Below are 18,285 nucleotides of genomic sequence, written 5' to 3' on the forward strand. Positions count from 1 at the left end.
GACATGGGATGGAGATGGCACTTTCATAGCAGGGGGTGGAGATCCCTGTTTGATGGCATGGGATGGAGGTGGCACATACATGGAAAAGGACACAGGTGGTAGAGGATGCAAGAGGTTGGGTGTGGGACCTCTGTGGTGGAACATGAGGATGCCAGGGTGGTGGCATAGGATGGAGGTGGCAGGCTGGTGACATGGGACAGAGGTGGGACATGCACATGAAGGGCACAGGTGCAAGTGGATAGTGGTGGCACTTCCACGACAGGCGATGGAGATGGTGGCTTGGGATGGAGGTGACATCTCTGGGGGAGGAGTCCATGGGTGTGGGAATGGAGGGACTCAGGGTGGTGCCCACCTGGTCTCCACACAAAGCAGGGAGCCAGGCCCACCACGAACCCCCCACCATGGACAGCATGAGGGGTCGGTGGGTGTGGAATACGGCTCGGGCAGGGATTGGAAGGCAGGGGTTGGGGCCTTTGGGGAGCAGGGCTGGATTGAGGCTGGGGGCCAGTGCCCACCTGGTCTCCACAGTGAAGTGGTTGGCTGTGCCCACCAGGCCGCCCTCCAGGCCAGGGCCGTGCGCCCGAACACGTGTGGGGTCGCAGCCCTCGGTCACCCCCACACGGAACGGGCTCTTGGGGACCGCCACGTCATCATATGTCACCTCCACCAGGTGCAGCCCTGCGACAGGGACACTATCACACACTGCCCATGGAGGGGGCACAAGGGGTCTCTGGGGTGGGGATTCTCAGGGGATTTTGGGGGTCCCTTGGTGGGGTTTGAAAGGTCTTGGGGGTTTTGGGGATCCCTGTATGAGGTTTTTGGGGGAAGCTGGGAGTCCCTGGTTGGGTGTCTCAGGGGTCTTGGGGGTTCCTGGTTCTGGGTATCCAGCAGGAATTGAAGGGGTTCCCCACTTGGACATGGTATGGGAAGGTCCCTCTCTGAAGGTCCCTTATGAGGAATGGAGGATGCCTGGCCAGGACTTGGGGTCCAGGGGGGAAGTTGGAGTCTGGTGTGGAAGCAGAGTCCCTGGGGGAGCTCATGGTCCCTGGAGGTTCCCAGGGGGTTGGGGGTCCCCTGGGGACTGCAAGAGGGTCTTGGGGTCTCTGGGGGCTTTGGGGCTCCCAGGGGGGTTGGGGGGCTCCCTCACCCTCCTCGAAGGGTGTGTACTCCACGCGGTAGGTGCCGTCGCCGAGGTCAGTGACGAAGGTGTCGATGGGGGTCCCTGAGGGGTTCAGCACCCGTGCCCGGACGTGGGGTCCCCCGGTGGGGGCCAGTGCCCGTGCATCCACCGTGAACTCAGTGCCCACCTCCCGCAGCACCCCTGTACAGGGGTACAGGGCGGTCAAGGGGGCCCAGAGCTCACATGAGGGTCCCTTACAGCAGCCTCTGAGAGCCCATGGCCCCCTTGGCACACACAGGGGCCTTCAGGGGGGAACTGGCACACCCTTGGGGTCCCACCCCACACCCCCTGCACCCCCAGAACTTCCCCCCAGGAATGAGGGGAAAACCACAGGGACCCCTGAGTAGTGGTGGTGGCAGGGGGACAGGGGGAGGAGAGATGCCCGTGGGGTGCCCAGGAGAGCCCCCATTTGAGGGGATGCCCATGGGGAGATGTCAGTGACCACAGGAGTGTCCATAGTCATGGGGTTGTCCATGCAAGGAGGAGGTGCCCATGGAGGGATGTCTATAGGGTGCTCAGAAATCCCCCACGTGAGAAGAGCTGTCCATGGGGTGCCCATGGGGACGGGATGCCCATGGGGCTGGAATGCCTGTGAGCAGGGATGTTCACAGAGAGGAGATACCCACAGGGATGGGGTGCCCACGGGGATGCTCATGGAGGGGAGATGCCTGTGGTGGTGTCCACAGGGGTACCCAGAAGGAAGAGATGCCCACAGGGACGGGATGCCCCTGGGGAGAAGGAGATCCCCACCCACGGGAAGGAGCCTGGTGAGCCCTGCACAGCCCCTCCCTCACCTCGGGGCTCCACGCCTTTGCCATAGACCTTGACGCTGCTGGTGTCCACGGCGGGGTCGACGATGACGCGCACGGGGCAGTTGGGCACCGGGAGGCCGCCGTAGTTGATGGTGATGGTGTAGGCGCCGGCGCAGGCCGGAGTGTAGGTGATGGCGTAGGTGCCGTCGCGGTTGTTCTGCACCAGCACCTCGGCCTTGACGCCAGCCTCGGAGCGGATCTCGATGGTGAGCTCGGCCTCGCCAGCCTGGGAGCAGTCCACGGAGAAGACGGCCGCCTCGCCCGCACGGCCGCGCTCCAGCCCCGGCCCCGAGGCCGTCACTTTGGCCGGGTCGAAGGGCGCCGTGACCGCGGCCGTGAAGGGGCTGCCCGGGATGTGGCGCCCAGCAAAGAGGATGTTGATGTGGTACTCTCCGGGCGCCGTGGGCAGGTAGGACACGGCGCAGGAGCCATCCCCGTTGTCCTGGCACTCGATCTTGGCCTCGCAGGGCCCCTCCACTGTCAGCCCCAGCCCCCCACTGCCCGCGCCCTGCGTGGCAATGGAGAAGGGTGCTGGGACCCCAACACGGCCACCCTTCAGCCCTGGCCCCGAGGCCACCACCTGCAGACACAGGGACACACGGGGGTCAGGGGGAACACAGGGGCAGGTGGAGATCAAGAGGGACACAGGGACAGGTAGGAGTCAAGGGGACAGAGGGACACGTAGGGGGCAAGGGGGACACAGGGACAGGTGGGGGTCAGTGGCCCCCGTGTGACTGCCCTGCAGCCCCAGCCCCAAGGCCACCACCTGCTCGCACAGGAACACGTGGGGGTCGGGGGGAACATGGGGGTATAGGCACATTTGGGGCTTGTGAGCGGCACGCGGGGGTCAGGAGGGCAGAGGGTCACACAGGGGCTGGGACACACACATCCCTGTGGCACACACATGTGCCATGCTCACCTTGGAGGGGTCAGGGGGCAGCAGAGCCTCCACAGGGAAGGGGCTGCCTGGCACCGGGTGCCCATCGTAGGTGACCTCGACACGGTGGGGCCCCTCCTCGGAGGGTGTGAAGGTGACGGGGTGGGGGCCCCCAGGGGGTGCCGGCCCCACTGTGCAGGGCACGGGGCGCCGCGAGGGGCCCGTCACCTTCACCTCCAGTTGCCCCTGGCCTCCTGCACCCTGGGCCTCCACCTGGAACTCCTGCACCTGCCCCACCTCTGCCTCTGCAGGGGAGTGGGTGGTCAGAGGGGCACCCCACACCCTGGGGTGCCCCCAGACCTGTGGAGAACCCCATACCCAGATGTGTCCCCCAGATCTGGGGCAGGGCATGTGTGTCTGTCCCAGGGTGTGTCACCTCCACCCAAGGATGTCCCCCATATCCAGGGTATTGTTTCCCCACAGGGTGTGTGCGTCCCCCCATGCCCCCACCCCTATCTGTCCCCCATGTCCTGGTTGCTCCCATGCACAGGCGGTCTCAAACCTCTCCTACTAGGGTGACCCCCAACCCACCCTTGGGGCCCCCAAGCTGCACCCCATAACCAGGGTGTGTATCCCCCACAGAGGTACCCCTACAAACAGTGTCCATGCCATCATGCACCCTCACCCCATGCTGAACCCCACACTCCAGAGTGCCCCTCCCCAGAGTGCCCTCACATTCAGAGTGCCCACCCAGGCTGATCCTGTCACCCAGGTGTCCCCCCCAAGGTCTCTTCCCCCAGGGTGCCCCCAGTGTTCAGGTGTCCCTTCCAGGACCCGCCCCCCACTCCACACCCCATGCAGGGTGCTCCCCTCCCTCGGGGTCCCCCCACCATTCCCCCAGTGCTGCCACTCACTGCTGTTGAGCCCCTGCACCTTGACCTTGCTCAGCTGCAGGGGGGGAGCCACAGTGACGGGGAAGGGGCTCTTGGGGATGGGATCCCCCCCATAGGTGACCACCACAGACAGGGGGCCCTGCAGGAACAACTCCACTTCAGGGTGCTGCCTGGGGACCCCCACACAGCACCCACTCAGAGGGTGGGAGGGGGGCAGAGGGAGGACACCCAGGGGACGGTGCTGGAGGATTCCAAGGGGGTGCCAAGGGACACACAGCCATAGGGCTGAGGGGGGCTGGGGGCCACCCATGGCTGCTGGGGAGGGTAAATTTCCCAGGGATGGGGGAATCTGTGGACCTGAGGGTGCTCTAGGTTGCCAGGTACACATGTGGGGCTGCAGCTGCCCCAAGGGGGTGCCCACAGAGGTGGGGTGTCCACGGTGATGAGGGGTGTTCATAGGGGTGGGTTGCCCAGGAGCTGGGGGTGCCTATGGGGAGGGAGTGCTCATGGGGTGCCCCTATACACTGGGCTCCATGGGTGGGTGCCCTTGGGGAAGCCCAGGGAGTGGGATGTTGGTGAGGGGGCCCCTCTTGGGTACGCCATGGGCCAGGGAGCCCCTGTATGTTGGACATTCCCCCAGGGGGCAACCCTGTGGGTTGAGGTGCCTCAGTGGGATGTTCCCTGGGTCCAGGTGCCCCCAGCACGCACCTGCTGCAGCGGTGTGTACTTGACAGTGTAGGAATAGTCGTGATTGTCGATGACCTCGAAGTCAGCAACGGCTGGGCCAGGCCCCGACCCCACGAACCGCACGTCCAGGGGGGCCTTCCCTGCCCCCCGCGTCTGCACGCGGAAGTGGGTGGGGGTCCCCACCTCCACCCCTGCACCACATCATCAAGTCACTGCAGGACCCACAGCAACCACAGGACCCACAGCCCCTGCCCCACAGCACCCAGAAGTGGGTGGGGGTCCCCACTTCCACCCCTGCCCCCCCGTGGGACCCATGGCACTCACAGTACCTGCCCCACAGCACCCATCACCCCACCCCATGTCCCCCACCCCACTGGCCGCTCACCTGTCCGGCTGAGCCCAGGTCCCTCAGCTTTGACCTTGCTGGCGTCGTGGGACGGGTCCACCTTGATGCGGAAGGGGCTGGAAGGGATCTCCTGGGGACCGAGACCAGGGCACAGTGACATGGGGGCACCAGGGCGTCAGAGCCCCGGCCCCACCTGGCCCCTGGGGGCTGGGGCACCCCACAGAGTGCGGGACGGACCCCAGGGGATGTGGGGCAGTCCCAGAACCCTGACCTGGTTGGCAAAGAGCACCATGATGGTGTAGAGCCCCGCGCCCGGCGCGGTGTACTTGACCGTGAAGGTGTCGTTGTCGTTCTTGATGATGTCAAAGTCGATGTCAGCCTCCAGCGGCCCCACCACGCCTGGGGCACACTTGATGCCAATGCTGACGTCACCTGTGGGGGCGGCCGGGTCAGTGGGTACACCAAGGAATGGAACTGGGCAGGTGGGGCAGGGGGCTGGATGGGGACTGGAGGTGATGGACAGGACCAGGACTGATGGACCAGGGATGCAGGTGCAGGAACAGGGCTGGAGGCCCAGGAATCCACGAGCAGGGACAGTGGACCAGGATCAGGGATGTAGGACCAGGGATGCAGGACCAGGACCAGAACTGATGGGCCCAGAATGAATGATCCAGGAATGATGGCCCCTTGATCCAGGAATGTTGGAGCAGGACTGGCGGTAATGGTGCAGGACCAGGGGTGCAGGACTAGGGGTGCTGGCCCAGGGACACAAGCCTCATGCCCACCGAGGAGTTCCCAGGGTGCCCCCAGCCATTGCACCCACCCTGTCCAGCCTCACTGCAGTCCACGGTGAAGTAGGTGGGTTCGTTGGCCTTCAGCCCCGTCTTCTCCACACCCGGCCCATGCACCTTCACCCTGCTGGGGTGGCTGCCCTCACCCACGCTCACCTGTGGGCCCACAGTGTCTCATGGGGCAGGAGCACAGACCCCTTTTTCCCTGGCACCCCATGCAACTGGGACCTCCAACCCCACCACGGGCACCCTGCCTCCATCCAACCACTCCAGGCTCCCATCCCCAGCATTTCATGGGACCCCCAGCCCTACCCTACCCCAGCACCCTATAAGTTTGGGACCTCCATCCTCACATCCAGCACCCCATGGGACCCCCATTTCCATCCCCATCACCGCATGGGCCCCCAGCTCCACCCTGACCCCCATCCCCACGGGACTCCCATGCCCCACATCTGACACCTCAACAGCCTCCATGACTAACACCCCCTCCCTACACCTCAAGGGACCCCCACGGCCACCCCAGCACCCATGGGCCCTCACGACACCCACACGGAAGGGGCTGTTGGGGGTGTTAACGCCCCCCCAGGCGACGATGACTGTGTGCTTCATGGCCTTGGTGGGGACGTAGACGCAGTGGAAGGTGCCATCACCATTGTCCTTCACCTTGATGTCAATGGGGAAGCCCTCGGCATCCTGTGAGCAGCAGGGGGGAGGTGAGGGAGCCCAACAACACTCACCGTTGGCCAGTGGCACCCAAGGGAGCCCAACGGCACCAAGCACTGGCCAATACCACCCAGTGGTGCCCAATGGCACTAAGCACTGGCCAATGGCACCCAAGGGTGTCCAATGGCACTAAGCACTGGCCAATGGCACCCAGTGGTGCCCAACAGCACCCAATAATGCTCTAGGTGCCCAACAACACTAAATGGAACCCAGCATTGTTCAACAGTACTCAGAGGTGTTCAACACCACCCAGTGTCACCCAACAGCCCCCAGCAGCACCCAACAGCCCCTAGAGCTCCCACCTGGGCATAGAGCTTGAGGGGCCCCTTGCCAGCACCACGGGCATCGATGGTGAACTCAGCCGGGCGATCCACGATGCAGCCAGTGGGTTCCAGCCCTGGCCCGAAGGCCTTCACCTGTGGGGAGGGGAGTTAGAAGGATGCAATGGGGTGCTGGCACCCCCAGCACCCACAGGTGAAGCGCAATGGGGCGCAGTGGGGCACAGCAGGGCACTATGGAGCACAAGGGCACAATGGGATCCGTGGGTTGCCATGGGTCGCAGCACCTTGTCGGGCCAGGAGTCAGGGGGAGCGGGGCGGATATCGGCCATGAAAGGGCTGTCCCGGATGTCCTCGTCGTCACAGACCACGTGCACAGCGTAGAGCCCTGGCTCCGTGGGCCAGTAGCGCACATCGCAGGAGCCATCGCCCTTGTCGTCACACTCGATGCGCGCCTGGGACGGGCCCTCGATGGAGAACCCTGAGGGCACCGCAGCCACCGTCACCCTGGGCCCGTGCCACCCCCAGGGCTCATCCTCAGCCCCCTCTGTGCCTGTGCCACCCCCCCCGGGGCTCGTCCTTGTCCCCCCAGCAGGGTGACACCTAACATGTCCTTATGTTCCCCCCATGGGGGACCCCCAGACCATGGTCCCCTCTCTGTGACCATGTGCCCCCAGTGTGGCACCCGTGTCCCCCTGACCCCTCCAGGGCCACCCCCACCCTGCCCCATGTCACCACCTCTGCATGTCACCACAGAAGTGGGGGACCCCACTATGGTGCCCATCCTCCAGCCTGTCCCCATGTCCCCAGTGGGTTTTCACGCACTCCGTGCCCTAGTCCTCACCCCACTGACACCCCCCACAGTGCCACGTTGCCCCATGGTGCCCCCCATTCTGTCCACATGTCCCCAACAGGGTGTCACCCACTCACGCCCTTGTCCCCACCACATAGCTCTCCATCCTGTTCCCACCACGGGACCCCAGCCCTGTCCCCATGTCCCCCCCTTCAGGGCTCACCCAGGGTCCCCACCACAGTGCCCCCCACCTCCACATTCCCCCCTGCTCACCAAGGGTCCCCACTTCAGTGCCGACGGCCTCGACCACGAAGTCTGCAGGGCGCCCCACGACCCCGCCCTCGAGCCCCGGCCCCCAGGCCCGGACCTTCTGTGCCCCCGGCTGGGGGGACACCTGCACCTCAAACGGGCTGGGGGGGACAGGCAGGTGTGAGGGGGGCTGTAACACACCTGTACACCCCCTCACACACCTGCACCTCAAACGGGCTGGGGGGAATGGGAGGGAGGGGATTACGCTACACCTGCACACACCTGCATCCCCCAGTCCCCCCAGATATGTCCCACCCCTGGGGGGACACCTGCACCTCAAATTGGCTCGGGAGGATGAGGAGGGCTTGTACCCCACACACACCCCCACATTCCCCAAAACCCCCACCCCAGGGGGACATCTGCATCTCAGACGGGCTGGGAGGGTGGAGGGGCAGTGAGGGCCGGGCTTGTACATCCCCCCGCCCCCCCTTCCGCACAAGCCCACCCCCCTCCCTTGCCCCTGCCGGGCCCCCACCCGTGCTGGGCACTGACCTGCGGGGGATGGCGTAGCCACCCCAGGTGATGGACACCTGGTAGGTGCCGGGCACCCGGGGCACGTACTCGCACTCGTAGACGCCGTCACCGACGTCCCGTACTGTCACCGGCTCCTCCGTGCCCCCTGTGGGAGGGGGTCAGATGGGGCACCCACCCCAGGGGCACCCCCAGCCATGCACCTCCCATGGTGCCCCCAAACCATGGTCGACCCCAGGATGGCCCCCAACCACCCAACCTCCATGGACAACCTCACGGGACCCCCGCCCATGCACCCACTTCCCCGTGGCCACCCCCATGGTGTCCCCAACCCTAGACCCCCATGGGTCCCCCATCTGTATCCAGCCCTCCACGGGGGACCCCCAGCCTTACACTCACCCCATGGGCCCCCCCAGTGGGACCCTACCCATATCCTGCCAGCGGCCCAGCCCACAGTGTCCCCAGCCTGCCAGCCCAGCCATGCTCCCACAGTGGCACGTACCTGGTCCCCGCAGTGTCACCCGCAGGTCCCCACTGCCGGCACCCCGCGTCAGAACCTTGAAGTCGGCCACATCCTGCACTCGGACCCCCCGTGGCTGCAGCCCCCTGCCCGTGGCCCGGACCGCTGAGGGGGTGCAGGCTGCAAACTCCCATTAGCACCCGCCAGGCACCAGCAGGACCCTGGGGAATCCCCAGGGACAGGAAAGGGGTGTCCCAGGGCTGGGAGGGGCCCATGGGGATGCCTTGGGATAGGGGAGTGCCATGGTGTCCTCAAGGGCACAAGGAACCAACCCCTGGAGACACCCTGCGGACAGGGGTGCCAGAGGGACAGCCTGGGAAGTGTGAGGGGACCACGGGTTCACCTGTGGTCACTTACTGGTGTCACTGACCACCATGGTCACCACTGGGTGCCTTGGGGCCACCATGGTCACAGCTGGATGACATGGGGCTGCTGATAGGCGTCATTGTCATGGCCACAGTGACCACAAATGTTCTGGAGCCACGTGGGGACCCAGGAGGGAGCCTCACCTTCAGCCACATTGACGGTGAAGGGGCTCCTGGGGACCTGGGCGCCAGCGTAGGTGACACAGATGGTGTGCGGCCCTTCGAGGACGGGCCGGTAGGTGCAGCGGAACACGTTGTCCCCCTTGTCCTCCAGCATCACCTCCACTGTGTCCCGTCGGCCCTGGGGGTCCGTGATCACCACCCCCACATCGCCCGAGCCAGCCCCTGTCATCACAGGACATGCGCTCAGTCCCATGGCCAGGCCACCGTCAGGACATGTCCCCAGAGTCCCCAGCCACGCCACGGCCCTGCCACCCTGACATGGCCCCACGGCCACCAGACCACCCATGGCCGTGGCACAAGAAGGACACAGTCGTGGTGCCACTTGCCATGCCATGGCCCTGCCACCATGAAGGCATGTCCCCAGTCCCCTGGACATGCCGTGGCAACACCACCCCAAGGTGACGTGTCCCCAGAGACCCCCAGCCCCCCGGTGCCCCACCTGCAGTGTAGATGTCGAAGTAGGTGGCCTTGTTGGCCACATTGCCCACAGGCTCCAGGCCAGGGCCGCGTGCCGTGACCTTGCTGGCGTCACCCAGGGCCATGCCCACGTTCACCCCAAAGGGGCTCCCGTCGATGTTCTGCCCCGCGAACAGCACTGTCACCTGCAGGGCACGGGGACATCAAGGGTGTCAGGGGACCACGGCTCCCACAGCCACACCACACCCCAGGGACACCCCCTAGCATGACAACCTGAAGAGGATCCCCCCCAGCAGTGACCGCCCCCAGGGACTCCCTGTTGTCCCCTCCAGGGACCCTAATGCATAGGACACCCAGGAATCCCAACAGGACACTCCAGGGTCCCCCATTACAGCACCTACCCCCAGAGACTTCAGTGTGGCACCCTGGGGACCCTACAGGGCACTCCAGGGCCATCCAGTGCCATCCCCAGGGACCCCAAGGGGAGCCCCCAGAGATCCTTAGGGACCCCCTAGGGACCCCCAAACCCCACCGTGCCAGGTGTCCCCCATTCCCCTTGGGGAGGAGGCGTGGGAGGGGCAGCCACCACTCTGAGATGTGGGGGTGTCACAGGGTGGGGGGTGTCACGGGGGGGCTGTCACGGGGTGGGGGTGTCACAGGGACATCACAGGGGGCATGTTATGGGGGTATTGCAGGGAGGGTAGCACAGAAGGGTTGCCTTGGGGGGTCACCAAGGGGCTCACCTTGTGCAGCCCCCCAACCTTGGGGACGTAGGTGACGCTGTATGTTCTCTTCTTGTCATTGTTGGGAACGACCTTGGCCTACAGTGGGAAGAGACCCCAAAATCGGGGGAAGTGGGGGGGTGACACAGAGCTAGGGCACTGGAGGGAGGGGGTCTCCCAGTGAGGGAGACTGGGGGAGCCCCCAGAGTGGGGCCAGGGCCCCTTGTACCTCCTCAGTGTGTCCCTCAGGGTCCTCAACGTAGACCAGGACCTCGCCCACGCCTGCCTCGAGGGTCTCCACTGTGAACTGGGCAGGGCGCAGCACCACATTCCCCTGGGGCTCGATGCCTGCACGGTGGGGGAAGTCAGGGGGGACCCCAGCCCCCCAAAACCCCCCAGGACTTTGGGCCCCCAGGTTGTCCTTGGTGGTAGCAGGGTCCAGAGTGTCAATGGTGGTTTCCCGAGTATGGGCAGGTGAGCCTGACAGGACTTTGAGGGATCTCTGCTCATAGGGGGACTCTTGGGAGCCCTGGGTGGGGAGTGGAGACCCTGGGGTTTCCCTCAGGTGTCCCTAGGCACAGTGACACTCCAGGACTGGAGAGGAGTCCCTGGGCTGGGGGAAGGGGGTCCATGGTTTACTCTCCTGCCCTGACAGCCATAGCCCCCACGTACTCTCTGTGCTGGGCTGCAAAGCCCCCCATGTCCCCCACCTGGTACCCCCCCCGTGTGCCCCCTGTGCCAGCCCCCATGTGCCCCTGGGCTCCCCGTGCGTGGGCTCCGTGCCCCTGCTGTGTCCCATGTCCCGTGCCCAGCCCCCCGGTGCCCCCACAAACCCCCACCCCTGCCCTGTCCCGGAGCCCAGGTGCCCCCCAGGCCCCCCGAGCCCCTCAGCCCCCGTACCGGGCCCGTAGGCGCGCGCGCGGCCGGGCTCGGGGAGTCGGGGGCGCACGGGGGCCCCCGGCCGGAGCTTGGCCTTGGGGAACTGCGACAGGTACGTCATCACCGAGTGCTCGTCAACGTTGGGGTCCACGATCTCCTCGGGGGCGATCACCTGGCGGGAAGCCCAACACCTGTCAGACCCTCCTGGCCCCCCCACCCAGGGGCACCCTGCTGGGGAACCCCCCCACCATGCACCCCACTACCAGGAGAGGCCCCTGACATCTGCCTGACCCTCCTGAGACCCCAACACCCATCAGACCCTCCTTGCCGTGCTAGGGAACCCCCCCGTACCCACACCTGTACCACACCCACAGGTGCCATAGAGTACCTCAATTGCCCCGGGACCCCTGTGGATCCCCAAGGACACCCCCAGACACGCCCTTGCACCCCCACCATCCTCTCCCAGTGCCCCCCACCCCGTTCCTGCCCTGCACCGTACCTGGGCGAGTGCCAGTGCCCCCCCCATGTACCTGGGAGACCCGCAATGCCTCCCAGGCCGCCCCCCATGCCCATACCTGGGGGACTCCCAGCCAGTCGTCTGCCTGCTGCATGGCCTCCCGAGCGTTCTGCACCGGCTTGTTGGGGTCCCACTTCTCCCAGTCGGGGCACAGACCTGCGGGGGCAGAAGGGTCAGGGGCGCACCCCCGTCCTGACCCCCCTTCTCCATCGGTGCCCCCCGAGCCAGCCTGCGCCCTGTACCCCCGCACCCCTGCCAGCTGCCCCCTGTGCCACCCCCTGCCCCCCGCCCCCTACTCCGCAGTTTTCCCCCCGTCTGTGCCTCCCACGCCCCCCGGCCCCCGCCCCGCCGCGCTCCTCACCCGGGGCGCAGTTGTCCACCAGCGCTCCCAGCGCTTTCCCGTCGCGCCAGTCGCGGTTGAAGTTGGTGATGGGCAGCTGCGGCACCTTGTGCTGGATCCAGCCCAGCAGTCGCTGCTTGGGGGTCTGGTGGCGGCCTTCGTCGTCCTCCTCCTCCTCCCACATAGGCATCGAGATGGAATAGTGCAGGATGAGGGTCCAGATCAGCCCCAGGATCAGCTTCAGGTTCCCGTCCACGATTGCTTTGCTGTCTGTGGGGGAGAAACGGGGGGACTGAACCCCGAGATCCCTGGGGCACCCCGACGTCCTGTGGGACCCGCTGGAGGGACCCCCGCACCCTGAAAGCCGCGGGATCAGCCTCAGGTCCTGTGCTGGCTGTCTGCGGGAAGATGCGACAATGGGAGGGCTCGCCTGGGGCACCCCGAAACCCCACAGCACCACCACAGGCACCCCTGACACCCCGACACCCCGCGGCACAACGGGGCGGACCCCAGCACCCGTCCCGGGGCACCCCGACACCCCAGGCAGTGCCACGGAACCCTGCACCCCAACACCTGCCTGGGGACATCCCGGGGCGCAGAAGTGAGGAGGACCCCACGACAGTGCCCCCCGCCCCCCCGAGCACCCACACCCTGCAGGGACCCGCCGGGAAGAGCCTGGGGGGGGGCACAACCCCGGCCGCACCCGGGGGGCCCCCAATGCGCACCCTGGAATGCCACACCCCTGACCTCCCAAGGGATTCCTGGAGTGCCACCCTGGGGAAACTGAGGCACGGGGGGGCTGGGGGGAGGGGGGCCCGAGGCATCCCGGTCCCTCCCCCACCGCCCTGCGGACAGGACCCTCCCCCGCTCCCTTCCCCCGCCACTTCCCCCCACGAGCGATCGCGTTTCAGGGAGGAAACGGGGGAGATGTGGGAGCGGGCGGGACAAACCCCTCCCCGCCGGGAGCTCCGGGGGGCAACACCTGGGAGGCCCCCAAAACTTGGGGTCACAGCTGGGGGGGGCAAAGACACGCGTGGGAAGGGGAGGTGACACCGCGGGAGGGGGTCTCGCCCCCCCTTGTCCGGGCGCGCGGGGGGGCCGCCAGCCCAGCCCGTGCCGGGGGGGTCACCCTGCAGCTGTCGGGTGGGGGTGGGCGCTGGGGCCCGGCGAGGGGTGGGTGCGTGTGCGGGCCGGGCCCCCCCGCGCGTGAGCTCAGCGCCCCGGCCCCGGGCCAAGCGTGAGCTCAGCCCCCCCGCACGGCCCGGCACGGGCCGGACCCCCCCGCTCCGCACGGCCCTGCGCGGGGTCGGGCCCGCACACCGCACCGCCCTCGCACACTCAGCCCTTGCACACCCGCCCGCCGCCCCGCCGATGCCTCCAGCCTTGCACGCCCACCCCCATTCCCATTCCTCCACCGCTCTTGCACACTCGTCCGGCTCCTGCTCCTCTCACCCCTCCCCTTGTACATTCATCCCCATTCTCATCTGTCCATCGGCCCCACTCTTGCACATATCCTCCATTCCCATTCATCCGTCACCCTCCTCTTGCACACTCACCCACAGGCCCATCCTCATTTGTCCATCATGCCCCTTGCACACTCATCCTTCGCTTCCACTCCTCCATTTCCCAGCCTTGCACTCTCACCCTATTTACGCCCATCCATCCCTTTACACACTCATCCATGTCCTCACTTGTCCACCCCTGCCCTCCTACACCCACCCTCAATTTCCCATCCCCCCATCACTCCCACCCTTGCACACTCATTCCTCACCCTCATTTGTCCATCGCCCTTGCACGCTCACGGCCAGCCCCATCCTCGCACTGTACCCACAGCCATCCTCTTCCCAGGGCTCCACCCCTGCCCCTGCCCTTGCACACTCACCGTTCCCATTCCCCTTTCCCCCCTCACACCCCCCTTGCCCACCCACCCACGGACACTGCTCCCCTTGCACACCCACCAATGGACACGAGCTTGATGTGCTCCCGCTCCAGGAACTCCAGGGCCACCGAGACGTTCTCCAGCTTCATCTGGCGGAAGTTGGGGCGCGGGTGGTGCTTGCGCCCCATCTTCTTCTGGCTGAGCACCTCGAGCAGGGCGATGAGGCGCAGCCCGTCGCTCAGGTCGCGCTGCAGGTCCACGATGCGCTTCTGCACACACTTGAGGTGCTCGTTGCACCAGCGCGTGAACGTGTTCTGCTGGATCTTCTTCCAGGGCGCGTCCTCCGCAAGGTCCTTCTCGGTGGCCGGGAGCTCCTCGGGGTCCTCACCCGGCGCTGCCTCGTAAGTAGAGTTCATCCTGCAGGGGTCGGGGGGTCCTCGATGGGCAGGGGGGTTCCTGGGTGCTGTGGAGGGTCCCGAGTGGGTGTGGGGGGGGGAGTCCTGGGTCACTTCTGGCGCTGGGTGGGGGTCGCGGGTCAGTCCCAGTGTCTCGAAGGGATCCTGGTACCGCGGGTGTGGGTCCCAAATCGGTGCCGGTATCCTGTGGGAGTCCTGTGGGTGCCCGGGCTGGGGCTTCTGGGTCCCGGTGGCAAAGCTGGCGCTGGGGGCCGGTGTCCTGGGTCGGGGACGGTGTCCTGGGTCACAGCTGGTGTCCCGGATGGGGCCCTGGGTGGGTGCTGGTGCCCGCTATGGGTCCCGGGGCTGGGGAATGGCGTCCTGGGTCAGTCCCGGTTGCTGGGTAGGGGTCCGGGTGGGTGTCCGTGTCCTGGATGGGGTCCCAGTTCCCGGCGATGGGGGACGGTGTCCTCGGTCAGTCCCGGTGCCCAGGGAGGGTCCCGGTCCCCGGAGTCAGTGCGGGTGCCTGAAGACGGGGTCCCGTTTCAGTCCCGCTGTCCCGAGAGGGGTTCGCTGCTCGGTACCGATGTCCTGGGTAGGGTCCCTATTGCCGGGGTCGGGGGCTGATGTCCTGGGTCTGTCCCGGTGCAGGTTCCCGGTGGTGGGGTTGGTTCCCGGTGGGTTCCCGGAGCGGAGCGGCGGGTCCCGGAGGGCTGGGGGTCCGGTAGGTTCCCGGCTCGGTTCCCGATTAGTTCCCGGAGCAGCGGTTCGCGGCGGGGTCCTGTATGTTCGCGATGCGTCCCAGGAGCGTTCCTGGGCCAGGGGCGACGGCGGCAAGTGGCGGGGCCGGGGGGCGGCGGCGGCTTTAAGCGCTGCCCCGGCCCGGCCCGCCCCGTCCCGGGGAGGGACCGAGCAGGAGGGACGGGAAGACCGCCCGACCGGCCGGGGGTGGGGGGCCAGGCCGTCGCTATTTACAGCCCCGGCCTCACACCCGGACCCCCAGACACCGGCACTCCAAAACCGCCGGACTTCGGCACTCCCCAGACCTCGGATCCCCGGACTCCAGCACCCCCAGAACCCCGAAATCCGGCACCTCCCGAAACAAAAGATCCCAGCACCCCGGAGCCCCCGACTTCGGCACTCCTGGACCAAAGCTCCCCCGAACCCCGGCACCCCCGAAACCCCCAAACCCCAGCAGTTCCAAAACCGCACAGACATGAGCACCCCTAAACCTCTGACATCCCTAAAACCTTTGTAACCTCAAACATCGGCACACCCAAACACCGACACTCACGAACACAAACACCCCAAAACGCCGGCACCCACAGGTTCCTAAACACTGGCACCCCAACACCCCATAACTCCCCAAATTCCCTGAAGTCCAATGTGACAAACTCCTAAACTCTGGCATCTCAGAACACCCTGCCCCAGACATAGGTACCCCCAACCTTCACACACTGAACCACTGGCACGCCTAAACTTCAGCACCCTCAAACCTAAGCACCCCCAAACCTCGGCCCCCAGGTACCCAGGCTCTCTACATGAAACACTGGTACCCCAAATCCTGGCACCCAGACACCCCCGAAACTTTGGCACCCCAAAATGTTGGTACCGCCAAACTCCAGAATCCACCTCCAATAATCCCAAATACAACCTGACACCCCAAAACCTCAGCGCCCGGTAGCCCAGGCACCCCAACACCCTGTTATCCTGATACAGCTGTACTCGATGCACCAACACCGCAGACACCCCAGTACCACAGCCCCCCACTGTACAACGCACCCCAAACCCCCCCAAAGACACCCCCCAAACTTACTCAGAACCCCTTCACTCATCCCTTCCCCCTTGGAAACCCCTGAAAAACTCTCATAAAAACTCTCCCCCAGCCCCGAGGAGCCCAACCCCACTGGGACCCCTCCCCAGAACCATCCCTGCCACGGAACCCCCTCCCACGCCCCTCGGCGGCGCCCCACTTCCCCCCGGTGACTCCAGCCGTGGGTCCCTCTGGCCGTGCCTCAGTTTCCCCAGGGAAGTGGCCCATGCCTGGGGAGGGGGTTTGCTCATATTTGGGGTGCGCCCTGAACCCCGCTGCCCCCCGAATCTCTCTTGTGTCTCTCCTTATTCCAGACACCCTCGGCCTCCTCAGCACCCTCGGGAGGGGCGGGGGGGACACTTGGGTGACCCACATCTGGGTCCTTTGGGGGGGCGATTTGGGGAGTATCGTGTTCCCCCTGTTCCGGTGCCTGCCCTGGAAGCTTCCAAGGGAAGGGGGCGGGGGGGGCGGTGCGGGTGCACCCCGAGGTGACAACGGGTGACAAGGGGTGACGTGGGGGGGTGACGTGGGGGGGGTGACGCGGTGGCGCCTGCGCCAACACCTAAAAATAACCTGCCGAGTCAGAGCCACGCACCGGCACCCAAAATACCCGGGGGGGCACGCGGGGGGGGCACCCCAACACATCATCACCCAAAATACTCGGGGCAGGGGGCACACAATGGGGGTGGGGGCGAAACGCAACAGGGCCCCCCAGCAGAACCCCCAAACCCATGGCAGGCGTGGGAAGGGGAGCGAGGGGATTGTGGGGGGGTCAGGATGTTTGGGGAGGTCCAGGGTGGTCCAGGGGGGTCTGAGCAGTCAGGGCACTGCGGGGGGTCAGTGCAGCCCAGGATGGGGGTTCAGGACGCTGCTGGGGCAGGTCAGGGGGACCCAGGGGGGTTCCAGAGCCCCCCAGGATCTTGGCTCTGCCACAGCCGGGGCAGAGGAAGATGATGGTGGAGGCCACGATGAGGGGACAAAAGACCTGACCCCGCCAGTGTCTCCTGGGGAGGGCACATAGGGCAGAGCCGCTGCTGCCTGTGGTGACACCCTGAGCCCAGTGTCCCCCCAGCCCGTGCCTGGCTCTGGGCACCTCAGGGTCCTCAGGGTGGGGTGACATGGGGAGGGGACCACCGGCAGCCTGGGGCACAGAGGGGGGAACCCAGGGACACTGGGGACGTAGCCACGAGGACAGCAGGGACATGTGTGGGGCTGCATCCAGGAGGGCACAGGAGCAGCGACTGGGAGGCCCTGGAGTCCCGTGAGGGCCATGGGACTGGGGACAGCGCTGGGGGGCCGGGGGGGCCGGGGGTCCTGCCTGGAGGTGTGGTGCTGGTACCAGTGGGTGCTCCCAGTACCGGAGGGTGCTGCCCATGGGTACTGGTGGCTTGGCAATGGGCACTGGTTGGGTGCCGGGGGTCCCGGTAGGGCTGGCGGTGCTGGCACTGCAGCCCCTGGAGCTCCACGCCCAGCACCTCTGGCTGCTCGGCAGCACCCCCGAGTCCCTTCCCCACTCCGTGGCCACCATCCCAGAATCACAGAACCCCAGGATCCCCGAGGCTGGAAAAGCCCTCCCAGCCCATCCCGTCCCAGCTGCGCCGGACCTGTCCCAGGGCCCTGAGTGCCACCTCCAGGAATTCCTTGGACACCTCCAGGGATGGGCACCCCAAAGCTCCCTGGGCAGCCCCTGTCAAACCTGACTGTTGCCACCGTGCCCTGGCTCTGCCATGGCCCCCCAGGCCCTGCGCTGTGTCCCCCCGGCGCAGCCCCCAGCCTCAGTGACCGCAGCTCCACAGGGGACGCAGCGAGCAGGGACAGCCGGACCCTTTGTGGGGTGTCTGTCGCCGGGGTCACCACCCTGTGGCACCATTTGGGGGTGCCCCTCCATGGGGATGCCCAGTACAGCACCAGCAGAGCTGACCTGACCCAGTACAGCCCAGTACAGCCCAGTATGGCCCTGCTGAGCCCAGTACAGCCTGGTACAGTATGACCAGACCCAGTACAACCCAATAGGACACAGTACAATCCTGTGGCACGATACAGTGCAGTACAGCCCAGTGTGGTCCGGTACAGCCCAGTACAAACCAGTACAGCC

General features: G+C 66.3%; 1 protein-coding gene across 2 annotated transcripts in view; it reads right to left on the reverse strand.

Moving 5' to 3' along the window:
- Positions 1–15,202, reverse strand: part of FLNC (filamin C) — a 28,351-nt gene extending 13,149 nt beyond the window's left edge. For both annotated transcript variants that reach the window (XM_084206675.1, XM_084206674.1), the window contains exons 1-23: positions 14,062–15,202; positions 12,125–12,373; positions 11,822–11,919; positions 11,268–11,418; positions 10,597–10,715; positions 10,389–10,466; positions 9,668–9,830; positions 9,190–9,390; positions 8,663–8,800; positions 8,182–8,308; positions 7,654–7,790; positions 6,875–7,068; positions 6,612–6,725; positions 6,136–6,279; positions 5,619–5,742; positions 5,067–5,227; positions 4,835–4,925; positions 4,471–4,640; positions 3,784–3,901; positions 2,912–3,174; positions 1,975–2,572; positions 1,148–1,321; positions 516–678 (exon numbers count right to left, since the gene is read on the reverse strand). In XM_084206675.1, coding sequence (XP_084062801.1) covers positions 516–678; positions 1,148–1,321; positions 1,975–2,572; positions 2,912–3,174; positions 3,784–3,901; positions 4,471–4,640; positions 4,835–4,925; positions 5,067–5,227; positions 5,619–5,742; positions 6,136–6,279; positions 6,612–6,725; positions 6,875–7,068; positions 7,654–7,790; positions 8,182–8,308; positions 8,663–8,800; positions 9,190–9,390; positions 9,668–9,830; positions 10,389–10,466; positions 10,597–10,715; positions 11,268–11,418; positions 11,822–11,919; positions 12,125–12,373; positions 14,062–14,398 — 4,112 coding nt within the window. In that variant the 5' untranslated portion in view covers positions 14,399–15,202. The remainder of the gene's footprint in view (positions 1–515; positions 679–1,147; positions 1,322–1,974; positions 2,573–2,911; positions 3,175–3,783; positions 3,902–4,470; positions 4,641–4,834; positions 4,926–5,066; positions 5,228–5,618; positions 5,743–6,135; positions 6,280–6,611; positions 6,726–6,874; positions 7,069–7,653; positions 7,791–8,181; positions 8,309–8,662; positions 8,801–9,189; positions 9,391–9,667; positions 9,831–10,388; positions 10,467–10,596; positions 10,716–11,267; positions 11,419–11,821; positions 11,920–12,124; positions 12,374–14,061) is intronic.
- Positions 15,203–18,285: the final 3,083 nt, after the last annotated feature.

This window comes from Fringilla coelebs (assembly GCF_963513975.1).
Source record: "Fringilla coelebs genome assembly, chromosome: 5".
In the NCBI taxonomy this organism is placed as follows: domain Eukaryota; kingdom Metazoa; phylum Chordata; class Aves; order Passeriformes; family Fringillidae; genus Fringilla; species Fringilla coelebs.